The sequence below is a fragment of the Tyto alba genome, unplaced genomic scaffold (assembly GCF_018691265.1).
Source record: "Tyto alba isolate M040663 unplaced genomic scaffold, T.alba_DEE_v4.0 Super-Scaffold_45, whole genome shotgun sequence".
Lineage (NCBI taxonomy): Eukaryota > Metazoa > Chordata > Aves > Strigiformes > Tytonidae > Tyto > Tyto alba.
In genome coordinates, this window is record NW_024881321.1 from 4343942 (window position 1) to 4367017 (window position 23076).

At 38.9% G+C, this 23076-nt stretch overlaps 1 protein-coding gene across 2 annotated transcripts in view; it reads right to left on the minus strand.

The window, feature by feature from the left end:
* The window catches only part of GTF2F2 (general transcription factor IIF subunit 2), a 94422-nt gene that overhangs the window by 66990 nt on the left and 4356 nt on the right, over window positions 1-23076 (minus strand). The window contains exons 2-5 of one of the 2 annotated variants that reach the window (XM_042806177.1): window positions 19382-19455; window positions 18905-18923; window positions 17325-17469; window positions 9331-9369 (exon numbers count right to left, since the gene is read on the minus strand). In XM_042806177.1, the coding sequence (XP_042662111.1) occupies window positions 9331-9369; window positions 17325-17469; window positions 18905-18923; window positions 19382-19455 (277 nt within the window). The remainder of the gene's footprint in view (window positions 1-9330; window positions 9370-17324; window positions 17470-18904; window positions 18924-19381; window positions 19456-23076) is intronic. The other variant, XM_042806176.1, reaches the window with a different exon arrangement.

Below are 23076 nucleotides of genomic sequence, written 5' to 3' on the forward strand. Positions count from 1 at the left end.
GGAGCCAGTGGCTCTTTTATCACACATGGCACTACACTGGCATAGTTATCACTTATTTGTTTTTTTCCTATATAAGGACAAAACATAAGGGTGGCTGCACTACATCAGCCTATCTAGCCCAGTGTCCCCTGGTGACTGTGAACTGTTTCCATCCCCTTCACATCTCCGGGCAGAATCCCCATTTTTGATCCTTTGACCCTCACATCCTTCCCCTTATCTTGTCCTCCTCCCACCTCACATAACTACTTTTCATTTTCCTTTCACCATACCCTTCTCTTTCACCAGCAGGGCTGGGGGGCTTTGTTAGGGTTGGGCATCAGCTTAACTCAAGAGGAAAGACCAGTAACGACAGTGGCCAGAAGCAGATGCCCAGGAAGAGAACCAGAAAAAAAAAGAATACAAAAAAACAAGAACCAGAAAAAAACCATACACAATGATACTCCCTTGAAATATTCCCACAGTCTCCACCCACTTACTGCCCAATGACTTCGAGGGCCCGATGTGGTTTACTGGAGGTAGCCCTGATGCTGTGGAAAACACAGGCTGTGCAACAAGGTCAAATTACAGCTCCAGCTCCGCACCTTCAGTACCTGTTCGCCCACTGACCAGTGTTTCACAGCATCATAATTGCACTATTGACATTTTCAAACACTCATGCCTTCTTTTTAATTGTGTTTTTGCATTTGTACCTATTACAACTGTGTGAGTGATAACTGGTCACTTCTTTTCTACAGTAGTTAGTATTTCTTCAGATGCTAAAAGGGAAAATGAATTACGTCATCATTTGCAGCAATCCGTGGCATTGTTATGCCACCTCTTACTTGAAAGTATTTCAAGGTTTCCATTCAGTAAGTTGGCAACAGCTTAATAAAATTATCTTCCTGCTTCCCTCCCCATTAGTATACAAGCAGAATAAGGGGAGGCAATAAATACTACAATTTAATAATGGCAGTGCCTCATCCATCAATTTATTTGCATAGAAGGGTCATGTTGTCCTAATTCTGTTGACTAATGAATCAGGATTGGGGATGAAGGGACAAGTGCACTTGGGTCTATGTAAAAATAAATATTATTTTCTTAGGCTAGAATTGTTTCATCTTTGCTAGATAACTATCACCTAATCCTAATTTTGTCTCCTGTCCTACAACACAGGGCAGAAACTCTTAGACTGACAGGAGAACGACTACTAGTTAAAAAACTAGGAGTATTTTAACTTGGAGATGTAGGCTTGCATAATTTACGGTGTTGAAACAAAAGCAATCAATAAAGCATGAGAAATTTAAGATCAGAAAATTAACATTGTATTTTTAATTCTTTTTGAAATAGACGTTCTCTAAGTCCTGTGTACCAGTATATCACACAGAACATTGCCTCAAAACACTGACTCTGTAAATCACCGTCACTCACAGTAAAATGCCAGAAAACTAGAAGCATGGCAAGGACTGGAGAAGGTAGGAGGGAGATGTATAATATCACCTGAGGAATGTGGATGAGCCAGCACTCGGAAAAAGGAAGTGCACTTGCCTTTCTTTATGAAAGAAATTGCATAATATCCTGTAGAACTAGACAGTTGATTTCTTTTCCTAAAAATGTTTGTAGTAGGAGTACCACACACAGCTAAAGCAACAATCTCCTAAAAAGCTGTTCCTATCTGCTCTGGTAACAGTTTAACATCATTGCCATTATCATTTAACACCATGTTTGTTCATTTTAAGCTTCAGAAAAGAATACTGTTCTGCTGCTTCAGAATCAAAACTGGTGCAGTAATTATAGCTGCAGCTACACATTTAAAACCCAGTTAGGGCAAGATGACATGCAAGTTCAATACGTTAAGGTTTCAAAGCCAAGTAGTTAGAGGATGACTGTTGAAGATTGAGCCATTCTGAAGGTCTGTAAACTTCTGATAATGCTAAAAATGACTACAGTATTGCCTTGTTTACTAGTGTTGTGACTTTTGGGGACATAACCTCAGTTTATAGGTTTCATGAAATCCACAGTCTTTCTGGACATTAAGGGGGGATTCCACTAGTTCCACCCCAGCTATTATTTCAGTTACCTGAAAAACTGGATCACTATGCTTTCCCAGGATACATCTTTCCTGCCTCTGACACCACTCCACCACAAGTTTTCAACAGCAGCCTTGTTCCAGGTATGGAAAGCCTGGCCAAAAGGAGGTGGCAGATTTTCTTGCTCACATCTCCTGAAGGGAGTCCTGGGTACAAGGGCGGCACTTCGCTATCCACAGGGGCATGCCAAGCAGATGAGAATTCAGATTTAAAAGCCCAAGGCTGCTTGCTAGGGAAATGCCCTGGGAAGATGAGGATCCAACAGGCTTGCTAGAGCCATGGGCCTGATGCTCAGGGAAGCCTGCAGTGCTGGCCTCCCCAAACAGTGAGGATGGGGAGGAAGCAGTGTGGTGAGAGAGCCTACAATACCTGAGCACCAGGAGATGAAGAGGAGGGCTGAGGAACTCCGAGTAAGTGACTGTCACCTGGGGTCCCTGGGTTTACGGGGAAGGCACATTTGCCAATACAGTGCAACACTGAGGTTGTACAACACCAGTAACATTTAATTATCCCGAAATTACTGAATTAAAATAAAATAAATTTCTCTTTTGGCTTTTCGTATGTCAGGTTTCAGAAAGGCAATTTTCCTTTTTGCAGCAGAAGTCAGAAGAATTGAGAGATTCACTTTTTTAAAAAATTAACAGAAAACCTCGAGCTACAAATCTACTGCTGCTACTCCACAGAAAGCTGCTTGTTATCTCAAAGGAGGTTCTTGATTTTGTACCACAGTGAACAGATGAAGAAAAAAAAGAACAGGTCAGAGGTGGGTACAGACTCTCTCAATTAGGAAGAAAAAATTAAGCAAACAAACTAGCAATGAACAGGCTAAGCATCAAAAAACGTAAACAGAACAAGCAACTGTAACACCAAATCCAGTCATTTATTGCCTCTTTACTACTTAAATAAAGCCTTTGGCAAGTGTTAGGGATAAAGCAGTACATTTTCTCAATGCTGAAACTGGTAATCTCAAAGGAGACAAATTAAAGGCCCTGCAAACCAGGCTGATAAGAATCAGCTAAACAGAGAAAAAGGTACTCTGAGGTTAGGAGTCTTATTAATACTAACTTTATCTAAGGCCTGCAGCATTGCCAGGTCTTGTGATATTTCCAGCACATTTTTTAAAGTGAACAGCAAATAACGTTCTTTCCTAACGGGGCAGAAACCTAACATGCAGGCTATTTTATGCCTTCTCATATGATGATAAAAATCCAGCTCTGTAAGACTTTTCTGCCATGCACAGATGATGATTTTAGGGTTTGCCCACAGAGTGCAGTGCAGAAATACCTAAGATAACCTGCATGAGTAAAACAATATGCTGTAGTACAGCCACACGCTGTTCCTGCTCCTGTATCACCACTGCTGTTGGCAGGATGCTGGGGCTGGAAAAGCCTTATAGCTCAGGAAGAGCATCAAATGAGCTCTGCTAGACTGTTTCCAGACTCAAGCTCACAGAAAGCTCAGGTCCTACTGTGCTGCAGCCTCTGCTGCTCTCCCAGCTACAGTTAGCAATGGCAGAGGCAACACACAACCTTCCAAGAGCTGCTCTTACCTTTGCCTTTATTGCCTTCCCCCCTCAAAAGTTACTTCCACGGTTAAAAAGAAGAAATTTAACTATCCCTGATGCAAGCTGTGTAGCAACAGTACAGAACTGGGGGCAAAAAAAAAGGCAGAGCCTGAGAGTAACAGTACTGGATCAGACTAAAGGCCTGCTTTGCTCAGCATCATGACTTCAGCAAAGCAGCCAAAAGTGGATATCCATGAACAAGCTTAAGGAGAAAGCAGCCATGTAGGATTCCTCTACTAGGTATGCATCCCAGTGTCTACCAGGCTTTTGTGGCTTGGGGTCTCTTAAATCAGATGTCCTCTCAATCTTAGTACCATTTGGTGGATTTCCTTTCAGATACTTCTTCGGTCTCCAGTAAAATCAGGTAAGCCTCTAGCAAATACCATCTTCACACCCACATCTCCTGGCAAGGAATTCAATAGCTCAAATATATTCTGAGTGCAGAACCACCTCTTTTTACTTACTTTGAAACTGCCTCCCGCTAGCTTTACATCTGCTACCTGCCAGTCTCGTACTGGCCGAAGCAGCAAGCATTTGATCTCCCTCTGCCCCTTTGATCCACCATTCAAGGCTCTAATTTGCAATACTGCAAAGGTCTGAACCCATCAAATATGATCGTGCTGGTAGATGGGTGAACTGCAGTAATCAGCAAAATCCCTCACAGAAGACAAACGCAATTTGTGGAGTCACGATCTGTGATGCCAGACACCACTGAAATTCCTGGGATTTCTCGAGAGTCACAAAGGAAGAGCAGGAACGGCGATGTGAGCCAAAAGCATGATTCTGCTTAGCAAAATACTTCAACAAGCTGGACACGGACGTCGCTGAAGGACAGAATAGGCTCATGGGATTAACTCCCACTGTTTTATGTCGGGCTCTGTTCTCAGGATGGAGATTGCATGACCATAAATACATCAACACTGATCAGGCAAACATAAATGTTAGAATATTCATACAGTATACTAAAATAAATAGCCAAACCCTAAGGAAACTAAGGCCATTTATACGAGTTCTTAAAAAATTTAACTCCAGTTAGTGTTGACCTACATTAAATCCATATCTCTTTTGCTGTTCTACCAGTGCACCTTCCCTGTTTCTCCACAGTATTTATTATAACCAGTATGATATACTTCGATTACACATACCTTAAAGCAGGAATTGTTGCTTCTTTGTGTGTTTTAACAGATACAAATGGAGTCTCATTACTGATTGTGGCTCCTGGAAAACTACTGGGAAGCTTATATTTTAAGTGTTGTTGCATTTATCTGCCAACAAAACCAGTCAGGTTTCCAAGACAAAAACTGTTTCTGTGTCTTGAAAGTGGCAGATTCTATAACTATCTTCAACGATGAGTTTTGAGCTAGTGTTTAAACTAAAAATTACTGGTTTATTCCTCCTGATAATAATTTTTCAGTTAGAGTTTCACTTTTGAAGTATAATTAATATATGTTAATCACTTTAAAGAGTGTGAAATCAAATGTACCCTTAGCAGTTTTATACATTCCTGTGCCATAATGTAAGAACTTTGTGTCTTTAGCAAAAAATTGCTGATTTTACTGCATTCAGTTTTTTATCAAAATGCATACACTGAATTTCAAATATTCCAACACACGTATAACCAACACCTAAATTTTTTTTATTGCAACATCAAAAAATGAAGCAAGTGTGATCTACAGACAGTTCAAGTGTTGTATATTTATGTCTGCAGTCAAACATGTACATTCACAACTGGCAAAATGTTAACAGTAGGTTCACACTATATTTTCTGCAGCAGTTCAGATAATTTATTCCTTTTAACCAAAGACAAACTGGTAATGGCCCCAGTGGTGCCTCTCCCTTCACTAGAAGGCACCTGTACTACTCACTGGCAGGTTTAGGGAAGAGAGATGACTACCACCTTGTTCTAAATCATGTTAAGTACTGAGGGCTGCTATTTGATATAAACTTACATCAAAGACTTTAAGAGATGAAATTTGGATACAACAAGAGTTCATTTGGCTTGAAGAAGGTTCAGGAATTTCAACCAGTAGGTTTCATGGAACACTCCCTGATGTAAACAGTCTTGAAGAAAAGGATGCATCCGTAGCTTGTGTACAGAGCTGACACACACACACACACAGAAAGCAACACTATGCTTTCAAAACTACATTCTCAAAGCTTAGCCAACATTATAATCAACTGCTGACCATGCAACTTTCATTTAACACACTTCCACGCGGACAGTACGTAATTACATCTGCTCTTACATGAGAATGCATTTCTCCACTATCTCGCTCTCAACAGACTACACAGGCTCAGGGCAGCAGTTTCTGGGTATTTTTATTGGAACAGGGAGGTGGGGTAAGGGGTGGGGAGCAGGTCACACTAACTGGCACAAATGCTTGGTTTTCACAGCTTCTGTCACCACCGACAGCACTTACAGGTAGGTGTGAGCAAAGCCATAACCAAACAGCCGCTACACACACATAGTTGGGTTTAAATCACTTGCTCATCATCATACAGGAACAGACAAAGCCAATTCTCATTTCTCTTTTCCTTTAGCCGAGTATGTAATTTGCTATGTTCCTTTCACACTGAACATAAATCAGTCTTCAGGCACTAAAATCAGCAAGCACTGTTTATCACAAAAACTAATCAAATAGGATTTCTGTACAGAAAATGTGATCTAAAATTATAATATGCAACAGGAGCTCAAATTTAGTTTAGGTAAACTCGTTTCACATATGTCCTGATTCCTGAATATTTTGACTGTAACCGTAGCATCACTCAAGTTATTACAGATACTAAAGGTTTACATGGGCTCAAGCAACAGGGATGCTTCATAGAAGGAAAGTCCACGAGGGCCTGTTAAATACAACACCATCACCCCCGGCTCTGGATCTCTCTGAGCCATGAATCAGTGGAGACTGGAAGTATTTGGGGGAGTTATCACTATGCTTCTGCATTGTTCTTACACTTTTCTCAAGGCATCTGTTAGTGACCACCACAGAGGACAGGACACCAGCTAGATGATCTTTGGTCTGACCCAGTATCCCTTTATCTCTCTCCAAATGGTATCAAGTAGCAACACTGGCCCTATCTCACCTTTTGGTAAGTGGTTTACAACCATCCCAACAAAATATGTGATGTAAAATGTCATACAGAATAGTAATGATTTATGACATAAGAAATTCTGAAGATTGGCAGTACTCTCCCAATGTAAAAAGGTGGGGGAACTTTTTAAGGATGTAAATCAAAGGATTTCTAAATGTTATTTATCTCACCTATCCTCTTTATTTACTCTCTTACTACAAATAAACCTTTCATATTTTAATTACAGCAATACCCAAAAGCAATCATTAGGTTCTCGTTATGCTAAAATGCTACATAAATACATAGAAAACATCATCTTTGACTTAAAAGTACTTATTGTAAGCCAAGATAAAGTAGATTAACACAAAATGGAGCACTCAATAACCTGAATTACTTGAGAGGTAGTTTGGAAAAGGTCATCTGAGTTTCACAATGATTTTGAGGAAAAAAGTGGATAAGCAAATAAGCACAACTGATGGCTGTGAGTCCTCCTTCAAATGCCCCAGTGTAACCAACTACCATCACTCAGAAACTGAATCTACAACCAGCTTGATTACATCCAATGGGTTTAGCACCCGTCAGCATATTTACACAGCCCACGGCAGACAGGAATTCATTCTTCTGATCGAAGCAAAAATACAAACAACTAAACACGTGGCCATCTTACAAAATATTTGCAGAACAAGGAGGAGACACACCAAGAGTGAAGAGCAGAGAATACAATAATTCAAAGGCAAACCAGAACAGAATAAAAAACCCAAAAGCCAAGCAAAACCAAGGGTGAATCCCTACAACTTAAGAACATCAGAGAAATGCGATGTTAAGTATCAAAATTCTGATTAATTTTAGCAGTTAAACTCTCAAGATCTGCTTTACATGCGACATCCCACAGCAGTGAGTCTGTTTTCAAGTGGTATAAACTACTAATCTCTAGAAAGTAGCCCTTCATAACCTTAATTACCACCACAATTAACATATAATCAGTGAACAGGTTTTAATGAGTAACTGAGAAAAACTGCAAGCTATAAAACACACCTTGTATTCAGTACATGTCTACAGACTGTAACATTTCTAACATTAGTCTTTTGACATGCTTAAACCAGCATAATAAAAAGCACCTCAATATTATAAAGAATTCCCTGAAAAAAAAAAAAAAAACAACAAACCCAAACCCTACTCCCAGACAGCCACAACGTATACACTTCTGACAGCTTTTGATGCTGAAACGGAATTCAAACAGAAGTTAAGTACTAGAAAAAACAGACATCTCCATGTTAAAGTGTCTGAAAAATTACTTTCAAGAAGATATTTGAAAACCCACTAGCATTAGTCTTATGTTTAGGAATTGCTTTTTAAGAAAGGCAGGGCATGAGACTCCTTCCAGTCCATCAGCTATCTCTGCCATTACCACTTACAAGTGTCAGCCCAGTCCCAGTACTATTTAATCAGACGTAATCCCTCTACTAACAAAACTGAGATTTGTCTATATATTTTGTATTAGCTGTGTCTCGTTTCCCAGGTTCACAGGCTCTTGCTAACATTGGCACTTATTTGCGCTACTATGTTAATGATATTTTTGAAACATCTCTTTAATAAAAGCAAAAAAGGGGATTTTTATTAAACCCTACTTGACACTGTAAGAGTCTCATGCTGTCGTGTACCTATCTGGGAATTTCAGTAATGTAAGCCCGAAGGATTTAGCAGAAAAGAAGGGTGCAGGCTGGGAATACACAGCCTCAAGAAAGCTCTGCTCGAGCTGCTAGAAAATTAAACTTGCACATATCTATGTGAGAGTAAGATTTTCTGGAACTGTCTCTTCAGTGGCTGTAAAGGAAGCCTGCACAGACTAGCTCAGACCTGAAATAAAAATCTTTAGATTTCTAAGGCTGGTATCTTATCTGATATAAGTATGTTGCCCATCACACAAAAAAATACCAATCAATGGGCAATACTTTTATTTGCTACTCTGAACTGTGTAAAAAAACCCGAAAGCTTTTACTATAGCAATTGCAGTTTGAGAAGCAAATTAGAATTTTTAACTGTACTTAAGACATCATTGGACTAACTAACATGTAACTGATAAGTAATATCAGTGAACTAACCATTTTTGACTGTTTCCAAAGAATGTATAAATCATTCACAAGAATTTTATTTTCATTAGAAAAACTGAATGAAGTACAATACAAGAACACTATTTTTCTGACTGCTTAGTCTATGCAACTATAATCAAATAACAAAAGTTTTGGAAATTTGCTGCAAACTTTCCAAACAAGAAGAAAGAATCCAAACTAAAAAATACAGACAATGAACTTAATAAAAAAAAAAAAAAAACAAACACCAACAAGTTGAGCAATAAAATAAAATCAAAAATAACGTTCCAAGAAACATTAAATTTCTAAATCTCTCCCTCATTATTTTATTCCCCTTCATTAAAAAAAAATAATAATTTAAGCTTTTGGTTGCATCAGATATATGAAGTAATTTTTCAATTTTATGACATTCTACACTAGAAATATAACAAAAAAGACTTTTTTTTATTGTAATCTATCAATTTCTTGAAAAGTAAAACTGAAAAGCTGAAGTCACAAGTGATTTCTTAAGCGTGTCAAAGAAAGTGTCCATACTCACCAGCACTGCTGCTTTCTGGTTTTTCTTCTGGTTGGCTTTCTGGAAAAAAATACAAATGAACAAAAAAGGAAACATAACGTTTCTGTGTTGATTATTTGAAAGTATGTCTAAAAAGTGGGTTGCAAAGCAAAGAATTATAAATTATGATAAAATCACAGTCACTGGGTTTGATTAATGTTTATAAATTTACTTTCTGAAAAATAATTTGCCACCAGGAGCAACAACAAAAAAATCTCCTTTCGTGCCCAAACTCACAACTTAAATGAGGGAACTCTATTACACCTCTGATTGAGCTCTTCAAGAATAAAGTTACACATTTATACAAAATCAGTAGTAGGATTGTGCTTAAGCAATGAATAGCATCCATTATCTCACTGGTCGCCCTAGACTAATGAATATTATTTTTGTATATTAAAAAAAAAAAATCTGCAAAAGAATGCTCTTAATTGGCATTAGGTAAATTTTTGAACTTGATCAACCTCTCCTCTACCTTTTCTGCAGATGACACAAGAATGTATTTCTTCAGTCTTTTCCCTTTCTGATCATTGGCCCTCAAACGGTACTATAGACCAACTTGTTAGGTACAAAAAATACACATAATCAGAAATGTCTCCTGTTTCACAGAACAGAGAATCAAAGTATGTATGAAGGAAAAACCTAGACACAAGTGTTGCAAAGTGACTTGCCAAAAAATTATCACTTGGGTGAATGGCAGAGTCAGATTCAGAAACAGCTTTCTGCATGAAATTCCAATCCCACATTTCAGTAAGTGGCAGCTGGCAGATGTATTTTGGTAAACTGAGTTCTAACACTTACCAAGTCCTATGAAATTAAACCCCTACATAAATTTGTCAACCTGAAATTTGACTGCTCCTCCTGTATTTCTCCTTTTTACACATCTTCTAAGGTAGACAATGAAAAGAACATTTTCACTTATCTGAAATACAGTTAAAAATGGCAAAATATACTTGTCTTTAGCTTTCAACTCAGACATGTCACAGCTATCATTACAGACTATTTACTTATAGGTGAGAGTGAATTACTGCTCTAACTCAGAATAATTTTTGAGTTCAGTTAGTTTGATCATTTCTGTCATTTACAGGCTGGGTATTAACAGAACTGAAAACAGGAAAAATTTTACAAAACCTCCTTCTTATAACTGATTCTTGCTGGCTTTCATGGCTGATGGCCCTGTTTTCTCATTAAGATGGCTAACAGCCTGAGGACTAATGCAAATGGAAAAAGCGTTATGTCACAGATCCTTCTTTACTGGTAGCTGTCATTAGTCTCAGCAGCTGAAGGCAAATGCCTTCTCAACGACAAAACATCATTATATGGCCTCTTCCTGCCCGTGAGAATTCACAAAGTCAGTTAAGATCCCTGTCAACTTTCAGATATAAATGCAGGATAGCCTGTTTGCCAAAACCCATGTCTTTTCTCATTGACATCTTTTGTGTGTATTTAGCACATTTACGGCATAATGTTATTACCCAAACAATACTCTTAACTGAATTGTAACTTAATTAAGGAAACATCCAGTACACACACAAGAAGCAAAGAGGATGTAACAAAGAACGTGCAAACATACTAAGATATCAACCCCCACCTGGTCTGAGACGTAAGAAGCAGCAGGATTTAAAGCTGTTTCTCTCAAACTCTGTTTCAGTGAAAGGCTATCTACCTAGTCAAAACTACTGCCTAAGACATAACACTTCAAAATTGTTAATAGCATCTTTGATTCAAATAACAATAAACATGGATCATGTCTGCAGGGAGAATGTGTGTGTTTGCTTCTATGTATCAACAGAATCTGCCTTCAGCAGCAGAGACAAAAAAAACAGACAACATTCAAGCCTTGCAAAAAAGTGGTGGTTTTTTTCTCATTATTAGACAGTTTCTTTTTGTTATGATTAGGTCATGTCTCTGCTTTAAAATTCTTCTCAGTACAATCATGAAGAAGGTAAAGGAAGTTGCACTATGTCTACTCAATGTATTTTATCAATGCAGACTACAGCTGCTCAGCCTCCTCCACCACATGCAAGATTCACAGACAAATGTCAACAGGTTGGGGTTGGTTGGTTTGGATTTTTCTGTTTGGGGTTTTTTTTTTTTTTTTTGAGGGGGGGTGGGTGTTGGGTTGTTTTGTTTTGTTTTTTTTTTTACACATACATCAGTGAGATTAAAAAAAAAAAAGACATTTTAAGTCAATTAAGTGGACAGAAAGCCAATTCTATTTCCATCACACTGAGCCCATTCTAACCTACCATGTTTTTTGTGCATTATATCCTCAATTGTTTAAGTATGTACAGTGTTTGTACAGCCTATAGCCTTAATAACAAAAATGAAAAGAAAATTAGGATCTTACCCCTGCCAGCCAGCTGAACCCACTTTACAGTAATTTGTTAATCCTCACAACACTCATATGAAGTAAATATAATTTCCATTTTTTAGAGATGGAGAAGAGAGATGATATATAAGCAGTCACCGTTGGTTTCTAAACCGTTGGACCATGTGTAGCAGTAATACATATGAAATCTTGACCCATCAAAATGCCGTCTGTAATTAGACTAGCTTGAGTCACATATTCTGCTTTTCTGATCATGGGTTACATCTTCTTTATGATCCTCACAAATATTTGTATATTTGCATAAATGCCAGAGATCTGAAAGGCTGCTATTGCTTCTGTTTCTTTTGATCATGAAGCTGCTGATAGGTTTTCCTCTTCTGCTAACAGTCCATGAAAGACTGAAGTACATAAAGGAACAAAGAAGCATTAAGACTCCAAAGCATTTTGGAGACTGGAACGTGTGGTTAAGTGACAGCCTGAAGAAATAGAGACAACTTGAAATTACTGTTAAAGTGGACAGGTATACATCAAAACTCCTCAGTAGGCAGAGCTAAGAGCTAAGATGGCAGAATGATGGGGGAGGGCATTTATTTCCTAAATAAGAATTTGATGAAAAATTTGAGAAGTCAAACACACATCTAATAAGATTAGTCGTATCACAAGGCATCAAGATTCTGAGCACTACGTATTTCACTGGAAATAATTAAATGTAATTATAGGAGTAATGGCTTTAATGAAAGAAAGAAAGAAACATCTTTCCAGGATTCTTTTTAGCGTCTCTTCTCTTCACATTTCTTTAAATGGCGGGATATATCCGATAATTCAAAATACCAATATACAAAATACAGAATACAAATCTCTGACTATTCATTTTCACTGGAATACAATCACGCATTGTAAGTTATATAGTAGGCATGATTCACGTGCAACCTCAGAAAAGGTCCTTTCATATATGAGAAGCTGTATAAAGGAAAAAAAACACAACCCAAAACAAGGGAAGGATATTCAAGGGGTGTGGGAATAAAGGAGCTGCTCTAAGGTTCATAAGCAAGAGTTATATGTATTATTGAACAGGAACATAAAAAAAATTGAATTTCATGAGCTGAGATTTTGAAAGACGAGAAGACTCGGAAAACTACAGAATGCACTGTTAAGAGCCAGCAATCTTCTGTGAAGCATGAAACAGTGGAACAATCCATGCATGAATGCTGCTCAGAAACAAAGGTCTGGTAGTCATTCTGTCAATGGAATTCTCTGAACACTTTTTACTTTCAGTAAGATGGAACAAGCATGAAGGAATTTAAGTCATTAAAATAGGCATTAAGGCAACTCCGCTTATGAAGGGGGAGTTGTGAAGATGTAGTCAAAATTTCAATAAAATGAGTCATCTCACCCAACTTTACAGAAATGTACTTTATTTGTGCCTACAGTGTAAAATCTTCCTCCCCACTCATCAGTCCTTTACAGTTAGGGACGCTGTTGCCTGCCAAGGTCTGTGTTTTCCCAAGTCACATTAGTAGCACATTTTCCCAAGAACTAGCTCAGTAAGAAAGCTTTATCATTATCTACAACATCGATTTATTTTTTATTTATATTTTGAGCCAGCATCCCTAAACTACCTGCTGGCAGAAAAATTAAGCAACAGGCAATTAAAACAGTAAGGGAATTAATTTATAATCACAATCAGAAAAGTTCACTGTTAAATGTTTAACAAAGCATGTTCCCATTCCTTCAACCAAGAAATTGTCAAATTATAGCACTTCTTTATGCCAGGGTGTCTGCCAGTAGGAAGCTCAGAAAAAAACAATTTTAATCAAACACATCAAACCCATGACTTGCCCCTAGACAGTTCCCTGGCTATACACACATAAGAAAAACACATTTTGTTCAGTACAACACATTGAAATGTATGTAAAATGCTCTCCTTTCCTCCCGCCCAAAAAATTACAACTATGATAGCTGATGACAAAGATAAGATAAAATGACTGGAAGCACAAATAGCATTGTTGCATAGCAACTGTTGATGTACATATGGTGATGTTTATGGAACAGAATGTAGTTCATATTTAATGCAGAAATAATACTGAAACCAGCCTAGACAGCAAGACCTAGACAGAAGAGACAACTGTGCTTTGGATCTCTCTGCAGTCATCAGAGAAGCCACACTTCCCGGCAATTTTGATAAACTGATGTTCAGGAACACCACCACAGGTCTTAGTGATTTGCCCAGCAATGAAAACAATGCAATGTCTCACATGTGCAAGCAGCCTTGCAAATGAAGAAAGGAGATATTTTGCAGCTACTACTTTTGGAGTGCATTGTACTACTCTGTATTCTTCATTAGAGCTATTTCAAAATACAGAAAGAGAAAAGAAACAGGAAAAACTCCAGAGATAGTCTAAACAGAAAGTGCACCATGTGTGAAAGCCAGCATAGACCAGATTTTTAATGGGATCTGGGATGGGATCCACTTTATACAGCTTTATATTAGCTCAGTTCATATATAAGTTCAGTTAACACAAAACAAAACCCACAGAAAATCCACTCAGAAGTCTAGAAATTACATCATGCAGAAAATATTAAATTACTTGTCAAATTTGATGTCTTTCACTTGCTCTAAGTGACCTGACAAGTCAATGTGAAGTGCTGAATTATCCAGAATATGTAAACTCCCTTGCAGCATCTTCCAATATTACAAAATATTTCAGAGGCAGCTTTGTCATCCCTCATTCATTTTCTGAAAGACCATCAGAAAAATGGTCACTAGAACATACGGATCCCAGGATTAGAGGACAGCACACAGAATAGATCTTAGGGCTGTTAATGTGCTCCCAATAACCAGAAAAACAAAACAAAACAAAACAAAACACCAAACCCACAAGCAAAAAAACCCCACCCTTTTCAAAAGAAACGCAACTGTTTTATGCCATTTGCTACATTTTAGGTAAATTCAGTCCTCAAGAAGGGTATTGGCTGAAAGCAATAGTGCATTAAAGACTTTTTTATCCATATTTCACTTGCATAATTCCTCAAACGCATCCTTCCAGATGCAACATTAGCAATGCCATCTGCAGTTCCATACCAGCTTAATCTTTGGCCCACGGTTCAAACTGGCACATTGATTCTGTCACGTGGTGCACTTCGCAGAAGAAAAAGGAACAAGATCACCAGTGCTTTTCACAAAAATATGCTAATTATAATCTGAAGACAAATACTGGTCTGTGAACATAAGAATGAATACATTTCAGTTTTCTATGACTCTTACTGCGGATTGACTGATGTGTAAAGATGTGTATGTTTTTATTGAGTCTTTCTCCATGGTTGATATAATTAGTGTTTTTTTCCATGTGGACTTTCTGGCATCAAATAGGGTAACAGCCTTTCTTTCAGTTGGGATATCCATATAGTTTCGTTCCACTCTTCAGACACCTGTTTTCACACTAGCCATAATTCACTACAAAATTTGTTGAAATTGGCCGTGGAGCTCAAAACATATTGGCGATACACATTTAAACACAAGAGTGTGGCTGCAGGAACATGGTATCTGCAAGAAACCTGACTGGAATTTGGAATATTTGTGTCACATTCATCTTTATAACCAAAAAAAGTAATGCACGAAAAGCACATTAAAGTTTATTTTTGATTGTACTGCCAACGCCGGCTTTAAAACAACAGCAACACATTTTAGCCATTTTGCATTTATGCAAGTTTCATGAAAATTCACTGACTGCATGTTATACTTGCTAATATCAAGCAAAAACTATTCTGACAGGGTCTGTGCTTATTCAGTGCTTCATTCCAAACATTTCTCATTTCCCTAACTACCCTTTGCTCCTGATTAATATAAAAACTTCTACTCAATAGATCCATGGTCCTAAAATATTTTCTAGTTGCTAAGAAATGCAAATTTTTTAATTGATTAAATAAAAATTGGACAGCTTCTAAGTACCTAAAGGTTTCTAGACACTGGTATTACAGATGGCAAAACAGAAATAAATGGGCAGCTTCTAGCTATCACATTCTAAGGACTTTCATTCTAACTGATGACAAATACTCCACATTTAAGTTAAGTATTAGCACCCACTGAAGCTTAAGTTAACATTTGAGGTTTTTGAAGCAATACTTTGTATCAAAAGGTGTCTTGGGAACCAAAATCCCATGGGATTTACACCAAATATGCAAAAGTCATTAAACGTATACTCTAAGCACAGCTTCACACCTGAAATCGCTCTCTTTTGTCAAGCATTCTGAGGTTGTGGCACAGAGAAACAAAAAAAAAAGCATGAGGTACTACTAAAATGCCTGCAACATTCTTGAAAACTCGCTCCCTATCTCTTTCCACATTTGTAATCTATGAATTATAAATCATTTTAAATATAAATCATTTTAAAGTGTTACAAGTCATACACATGAAAATTCAATTTTTTTTTTAAGTGAAAAACCAATAACACGATTACATTAGTTTCAGAGAAAGTAAAAACAAATGAGAAGTGCCCGAGTTGTAGCATAAGAGCCTGTATTTCTAAATATAACTGAGACAGCCATGCTACCTGTGCCTTAATATCTCAATGCTCAGCCATTAAATCTTTAAAATAGGTTTTTAAAAGGAGGTGATCAAACTTACTAAATATTCTAACTCTGTCCTGTGAGTTAAAATTCTCCCTCCTTTATTTATTTAATAAAGCATCACACTGCCATCACAGCAAATACTTGCCAGCCTATGAACATCAAAACATCAGAAGCTGGTCATGCTGTAGTTTTCTGCCCCACAGAAGGCAGGAGTATCAAACAATATTACTACTATTTGTCTTCTGGGGATTATTATTTGTCTTCAGTGCCTGAAACTGAGACACTTTCTGCAGACAACGAGATACGCTCTGCAGACACCTTCCTTCTCTAACATCCAGAACACAACCATGTAATTTTAGTAAAAACCTTACAGCACACGAGAGTTCCATGCAAGGCAGTCTGCGAACTTACTGTACATTGTGACACTACTATGTCCCTTAAGTCTAACATGCAAGTTAGGACATATGGTCTTCAATACCCTAATCACTCATACAGCTACTGAGCTGAACTTAAGGCAGGCCAAACAGGTGAAATCCAGTGAGAAAAATTACAACCTTATGGCTGCACTGTTTGGTGTTATGACCTTATTAAGCTTTAGTACACTTAAACCATATAGACTTAAAGAAAATGTGATTAACAGATGGATTTATTGCTAAAATGCATCTGTTCAACTGGACAGAGGAAGAATCGGCATTCTCACAGCAGAGACCAATTCAAAGAGAAAGAAAATATATTAGTTGATCCCAAAAGCACATGGGAACACAAGAACATTTTTTCCAGTGAAAACCCTAAAGGGGAATACACAGTGTACCGCACTCCATGCTCTCTCTGTTCTCTTCAGCAGACCCACAGCTGAAATATACACGATAACCCCATGTGGAGAACTTATATTAGTTGCTCAATCATACGAAGAAGAGAGACAGACACAAAAAAAAAAGAGTACAACAGCTTTATGTATGCAGATAACAACAAAACAGAGACAAAAATCTGATTTCTGAGTCTTCTGGCCTTTACAGCACTCTGTTTATTGAAATGATATACACTGGAATCATAACAAGTAACTTTAATTCTAACTTACCTACTGAACTTTCTGTGAAAACTGTTAAGGTCTGTCCTCCCACACTTTGCAAAAGAAATGGATGTTCCCTTGGTGCACTGACTGAAGCAGGTTTTCCTCCAATATCATTGATGCTTGCAAGCTCTTCATTCAAAGTAAATGACACCTAACAGTCACAATTACCACAGTGTTACTAAACAGACCCAGTTACACAGATTTACAAGTTATGGGGAAACAAAAAGAGAGAAAACACAAGTAGTATACGACATTTTCATTTCAAAAACATTGAGTGGGATAAGAGTCTTACTATATTGATCTCTTGTTGAAATATATAATCCAAAGCTTTCATGTACTTAATAAAATTTACTCATCTTTTAAAAGATTGTAAATTACTTCCTCCTGAAGTCAGAGAAAGATTCGATTTTACTTATTAAAACGTAAGGCATAATAGGTTTTCAGACACTGTTCAGCATGAGGGCTTTAAAATGTTTCACACAGCCAGCCGAGTTCCAGAAAAAGTGCTAATGTACCACGACAAGTGTTACTAGCCCGGGGACTCCTCAGTTGCACGTAGCCCAGGAGAGGTTCAAATACGGCTCCTTTGCTATGTTTACATTGTATGTTCAATAGAGGAGCTGAGGAGGTACTGGGAGGACTGGGTGGCCAGAACCCCTAACTGCAGGACACATCAAGAAACCTGAAGAGGGCTATTTCAGACCAGCACTGTGTGCTTTTCCTGTACGTCCTGCTTGGCCTCATTCTGCCATGCAGCAGTAAGGTCCCCGGGAAGTCACCCGTTCTCAGGGGGTTCCTCACCACTTGGCTCTAGACAGACTGCAAAATGAGCTTTGTGGCTCTCATCAATATCAAGATTTTGGTGTCGGGCTAACAAAATTAAGGAGGTTGGCTTGTATTCCAGCCTAGGAGAATCCAATCAAACATCCAAACCTCCAGTAGAACTCTCTCCACTTACTCTAAAAGGAGCTTGGCCAGGTTATCAAATGGCAAATGGAGCTTGCCTCCTTGCTGTCTTTTTGTCCACTGTTTCTTCCACTTCAGTGACAGACCTACATGGTATTTGAATTAATTCTAACTAATGCAACTTCCCTCATCTCCTGTAAAAGATACGGGAAGTTACTATAATTTACTGAGGCTGCTAAAAAAAAGCTGTTACCTTTGCGTAAAGAAAAATCTTCAAGTTGCTTTCTATTTCATAGGACCAAATTCCAAATATAAGACAGAATATTTTCTGAAATTGCAACCCTCCAACTCCAACGTGTTTTGCTTTATCATCATCCTCCTTAGTTCTCAGACAGCCCTTTGCACTAACACATCTCAAAATATTTAGAGAAGGTCGCTACTTTGATTGCTGCTTTCAGGTGAAGTAAACAAACTTAGGGAACAAAGAGACCTGATGAAAGTCCCATGGTAAATCTATGGGCAGAGCTATGAACAGAATTCTCTCCTCCTGATTCTGTGGTACAATGTTTCATTACAGATGTAACAAAAAAGATGTGACATTAGAAACCAGCATGTTCTAAACAGTTCTTAGAATTCAAAATGTAACACATTCACAGCCTTTGTATTTAGTAATTACTTACTTCTGTTCTTCCTTGATTTCTGCAAAAGAAAATATTTAATGTTTTAGTTTCCATAATCTAATTCCACAAGTTTAGTTTCTCTGATAAAACAGCAAATTCAAATTCTAGTTTTGTTATTCATTTTTACTCCTGAGCTGCTCAAATTTATGCTGATGCCCAAGAATAAATGGGAAAAGTCAGCAGGTGAGAACAGAAGCAGCAAAATAGCAAAAGTTAAAGAACATTCTACAGTTAGATGTGCATATTTCTTGCATTTAAGAAATCAAACATCATGTAACGGGATAAATCCACTCCCCAGTGTAATTTCATGATTTACATTCATACTCACTATACAAACAAGTACCATTCATGTATCAGAGAAATATGCACAATGTTTTCAAGAAACAGGATTATGTATCATAAACGGTGCAACATAATCTATTCTACTGCAGATAACTTCTAAGAATTGCAACCAATAAAGGTACAGTAAAGGCTTACTTGGCAATCCTTAGTTTTCCCACTTCGCCTCTTCCTGAAGCTTTATTCCACTGTTGTGACAAGTACTTGGGGACCTAAGAAAAGGTGACAGATTTCAAGAAAAACAGATTTTAAAACTCTATATAAATTATGTATGTGTATATACTTTAAAAGTTTTTACCCTGACCACTTCAGAATACAGTATGAGCTAAATACGGCAGACAATATAGAACCATAGACTGGCTTGGGTTGGAAGGGACCTTTAAAGGTCATCTAGTCCTGTGCCCCCTGCAATGAGCAGGGACACCTTCCACTACATCAGGCTGCTCTGAGCTTCACCCAGCCTGACCTCGAATGCTTCCAGGGAGGGGGCAGCCACAACTTCTCTGGGCAATCTGTTCCAGTGTTTCAACACTCTCATCATAAAAAATTTCTTCCTTACGTATAGTCTGAATCTATTTTCCTTTAGTCTAAAACCATTACCCCTTGTCGTGTTGCTACAGGCCCTACTAAAAGGTCTGTCCCCATCTTTCTTATAAGGTCCCTTTAAGCACTGGAAGGCCACCATAAGGTCTCCCCGGAGCCTTCTCCTCTCCAGGCTGAACCCCCCCAACTCTCTCAGCCCGGCCTCCCAGGGGAGCTGCTCCAGCCCCCCAACCATCTTCGTGGCCTCCTCTGGAACTACTCAAGCAGGTCCATGTCCTTCTTACACTGGGGGCCCCAGAGCTGGACCCAGCACTGCAGGTGAGGTGTCAGAAGAGCAGTGTCAACGGGGAGAATCCCCTCCCTCGACCTGCTGGCCGTGCTGATTTTGATGCAGCCCAGGACACGGTTGGCTTTCTGAGCTGTGAGCGCACACTGCCGGCTCATGTCCAGCTTTTCATCCACCAGTACCCCCACATCCTTCCCCTCAGGGCTGCTCTCAATCCCTTTATCCCCCAGCCTGTATTGATACCAGGGGTTGTTGCCTCAACCCATGGGCAGGACCTTGCACTTGACCTTGTTGAACCTCATGAGGTTCACACGGGCCCGCTTCTCAAGCTGTTAGATATATATTCTGTTAGGGTGAGCAAAGAGAATAATGTAGCACAAAATTAACGCTGATGTAGAGTTCCAAATTTCCCAAATGCAGGAAAAATAATATCTTGAATCTCAAATACTATTATCCAATCATGAAAGGCAAAATAAGATCAGCATCATATTCTTAAACAAAGGAGGCCCAATAATTCTATGAGGCAAAACTATACTTTCAAAAATTCATTAGAAATTATAATCTCTCTAGGAAAAAAAAAAAAAAAAAACAACAACCAACCAACCACAATGATAAGAAGTAAGGCACTTACAACTCAGAGACCAAAAGGTGCTGCGAAAGGAAAGCTTAGAGTTTGGGAACCTCAGACACACTGAGCAGCAAACCACAGCCCTACTCCCACCAGATGTCCACTTCTCCAACGGCAGAACTAACCTAGGCAGATCTGCCTCCCATCACTCATTTCCACCCCTCCGCTGTATTGTGAAAAGTCTTTGTGAAGCTGGTCAGTATACAGAAAGAGCAGACTGATCTGGCTTGGAGTTGTGGGGGACTTCTGTATTTTAGCACTGCTGATTTTGTATTTAGTGGGTGGAACAAACCAACTCGCTCACCAACGCAGCTACCGAAGAGCTGCACAAAGCAGAGGTCAGTCCAGGTCAGGAACAAGCAGCCCTGCTTAACCCAATAATCCAAGGAGTAAAAGCTGATCCAGTGATGCTGACTCACCTACACACGTTCCTTTAGTTACAAAGGTTTTTGTATCTGCAGCATTGGGTGACCCAGGCTCATGACGGATGGTAAAGGCACCTACATAACCAACCAAGAACCTGGAAGCTGGCTTTCCGAGAGGATCCCATTTTACCTCTTTTCCCATCAGTGTAGTGTTAGCTGAAATCACAGCCCACCTCTTTACTAGCTGGCCAAAAAAATACCAGCTAACTACTGCCGGGTAAACTAGACCCCAACAGCTGGCACTTCCACGGCCAGTCTCAACACCTTGCTGCTGCCACTGTGCCGCACGCCCATGCTCCTCAGACTCCCAGATGTGTCCCATATGTCACGATGTATGCACATCTGTGTGCAATAGCAACAGCACTTCTATTTTTTCTGGAGATAGTAATGCCAGGAGAATGTGTCCAGTGCTCAGCAGAGTTACCCCAGTTCTCCTTAAAGACCAGGCAAGCTTCACGATGACAAACATTTATCCTGTGAAGTCAAAAGGTTGTTTGTTTTGATATATGGTGCTATCGCTGATGAACACCTATAAACCTGAACACTTGTATGAGCACACAGTTCCCCAGGACTTCAAAAGGTGGCAAGCACCAGTGGCTGCCACTGCCCTGCCCCACAGAGGAGCTCCCAGCTCGACCCGTGTGTCCGTGCATCCATCCACCCCTGCCGAGGCACTTCCAGCTTCTCAGTTTAGCCCCAGAGGAATGAGGAAGTTCTCCACCTTCTCTGCTCCACCACATGGCATCAGCTCTAGCCTTGTCTACCTTTTCTTCCAAGAAGCCAGCACAATCAGCTATAAGGACAGACTGCAATGTTTTCCAGATCACAGGGTTTTTTCCCCACCATTCAGCAATTACGACTGTTTTTTCTATGATGGTTTTTATAAAGACTGAACATAACACAGTAGTACAACAAATGTAAGATTGGAGCAATGTCCCCCATACGTAAAAGCCACTGGGTTTAGAAGTATGGCACATCAAGAGATGGAATACAGACCTGAGGCAATAAGGACAATCTCATATCTGACTATTTAAAACTAACTGTAAGATGTTCAAGTGATACGGAAGTTACAGATTTTTTCAAAAGGAAATAGCTGAAAGCAGTCCAATAGAAGCTACTACTTCTTATAAACCCCTTTCTTTCTAATAAGGGTGCAGCAGAGAGAACATCATCTGAAAGACCTACAGTAGCCTCTGTGTCTAGCAAAACAGTGACTTGTTAAACAAAACATCATCTACTGTTCCAACACCACATACTAAAGAAGTACTCCGATACCAGAATTTTATATCTTTTTTCTTCATATGCTCATGACACATCAGGACAAATCTACATTCTTTAATGTTGCAGCAATGTTCTTTACTGGTACAGCAAAGTTTATTCTGGCTCACACAGTCCACAGCTACTGAAAACATCTGTGCCCACGCAGAAAAATGGTGTGAGACATAGCCAGTGAGAAACGTACTAAGCTACGCCCGTGGCATCTTCTGTTTCATCAGCAAAGAGGCTCTTTGTAGTCTGATTCTTCTCGTGCAGAGAATAAAACTAAACCAAGTTTCACTGCATAGCTGAGGAGCTGAAGAGCTTGTTCCAGGAACTTGCTGACACACAGCAACCTGCTAACTTCCTAAAGCTCAAATGAATTTAACATTAACCTTGCATTTACTTGTTTTTCAAAAAAAAAAAAAAAAACAGAAAACATCTTGGTACTGGTTCTCAGCACTCCCATTTAGTCTCACAGCACCCCATGAAGTACAGTGGAATAACTACAAAATCCAGATTACCTCCAACTGCTCAGTCAAACTAAATGTCAGTCCGGGTTTCCATAAAGTCCTAACACTGGGTCAAAAATGCCACAAATGCACAACAAAAAGCCATAAATATATCTATTGATATATCTTTTTTCTACAGTTTTCAAAGCAGTAATTTTCTGCAGTGGATTTCATGCCAGATC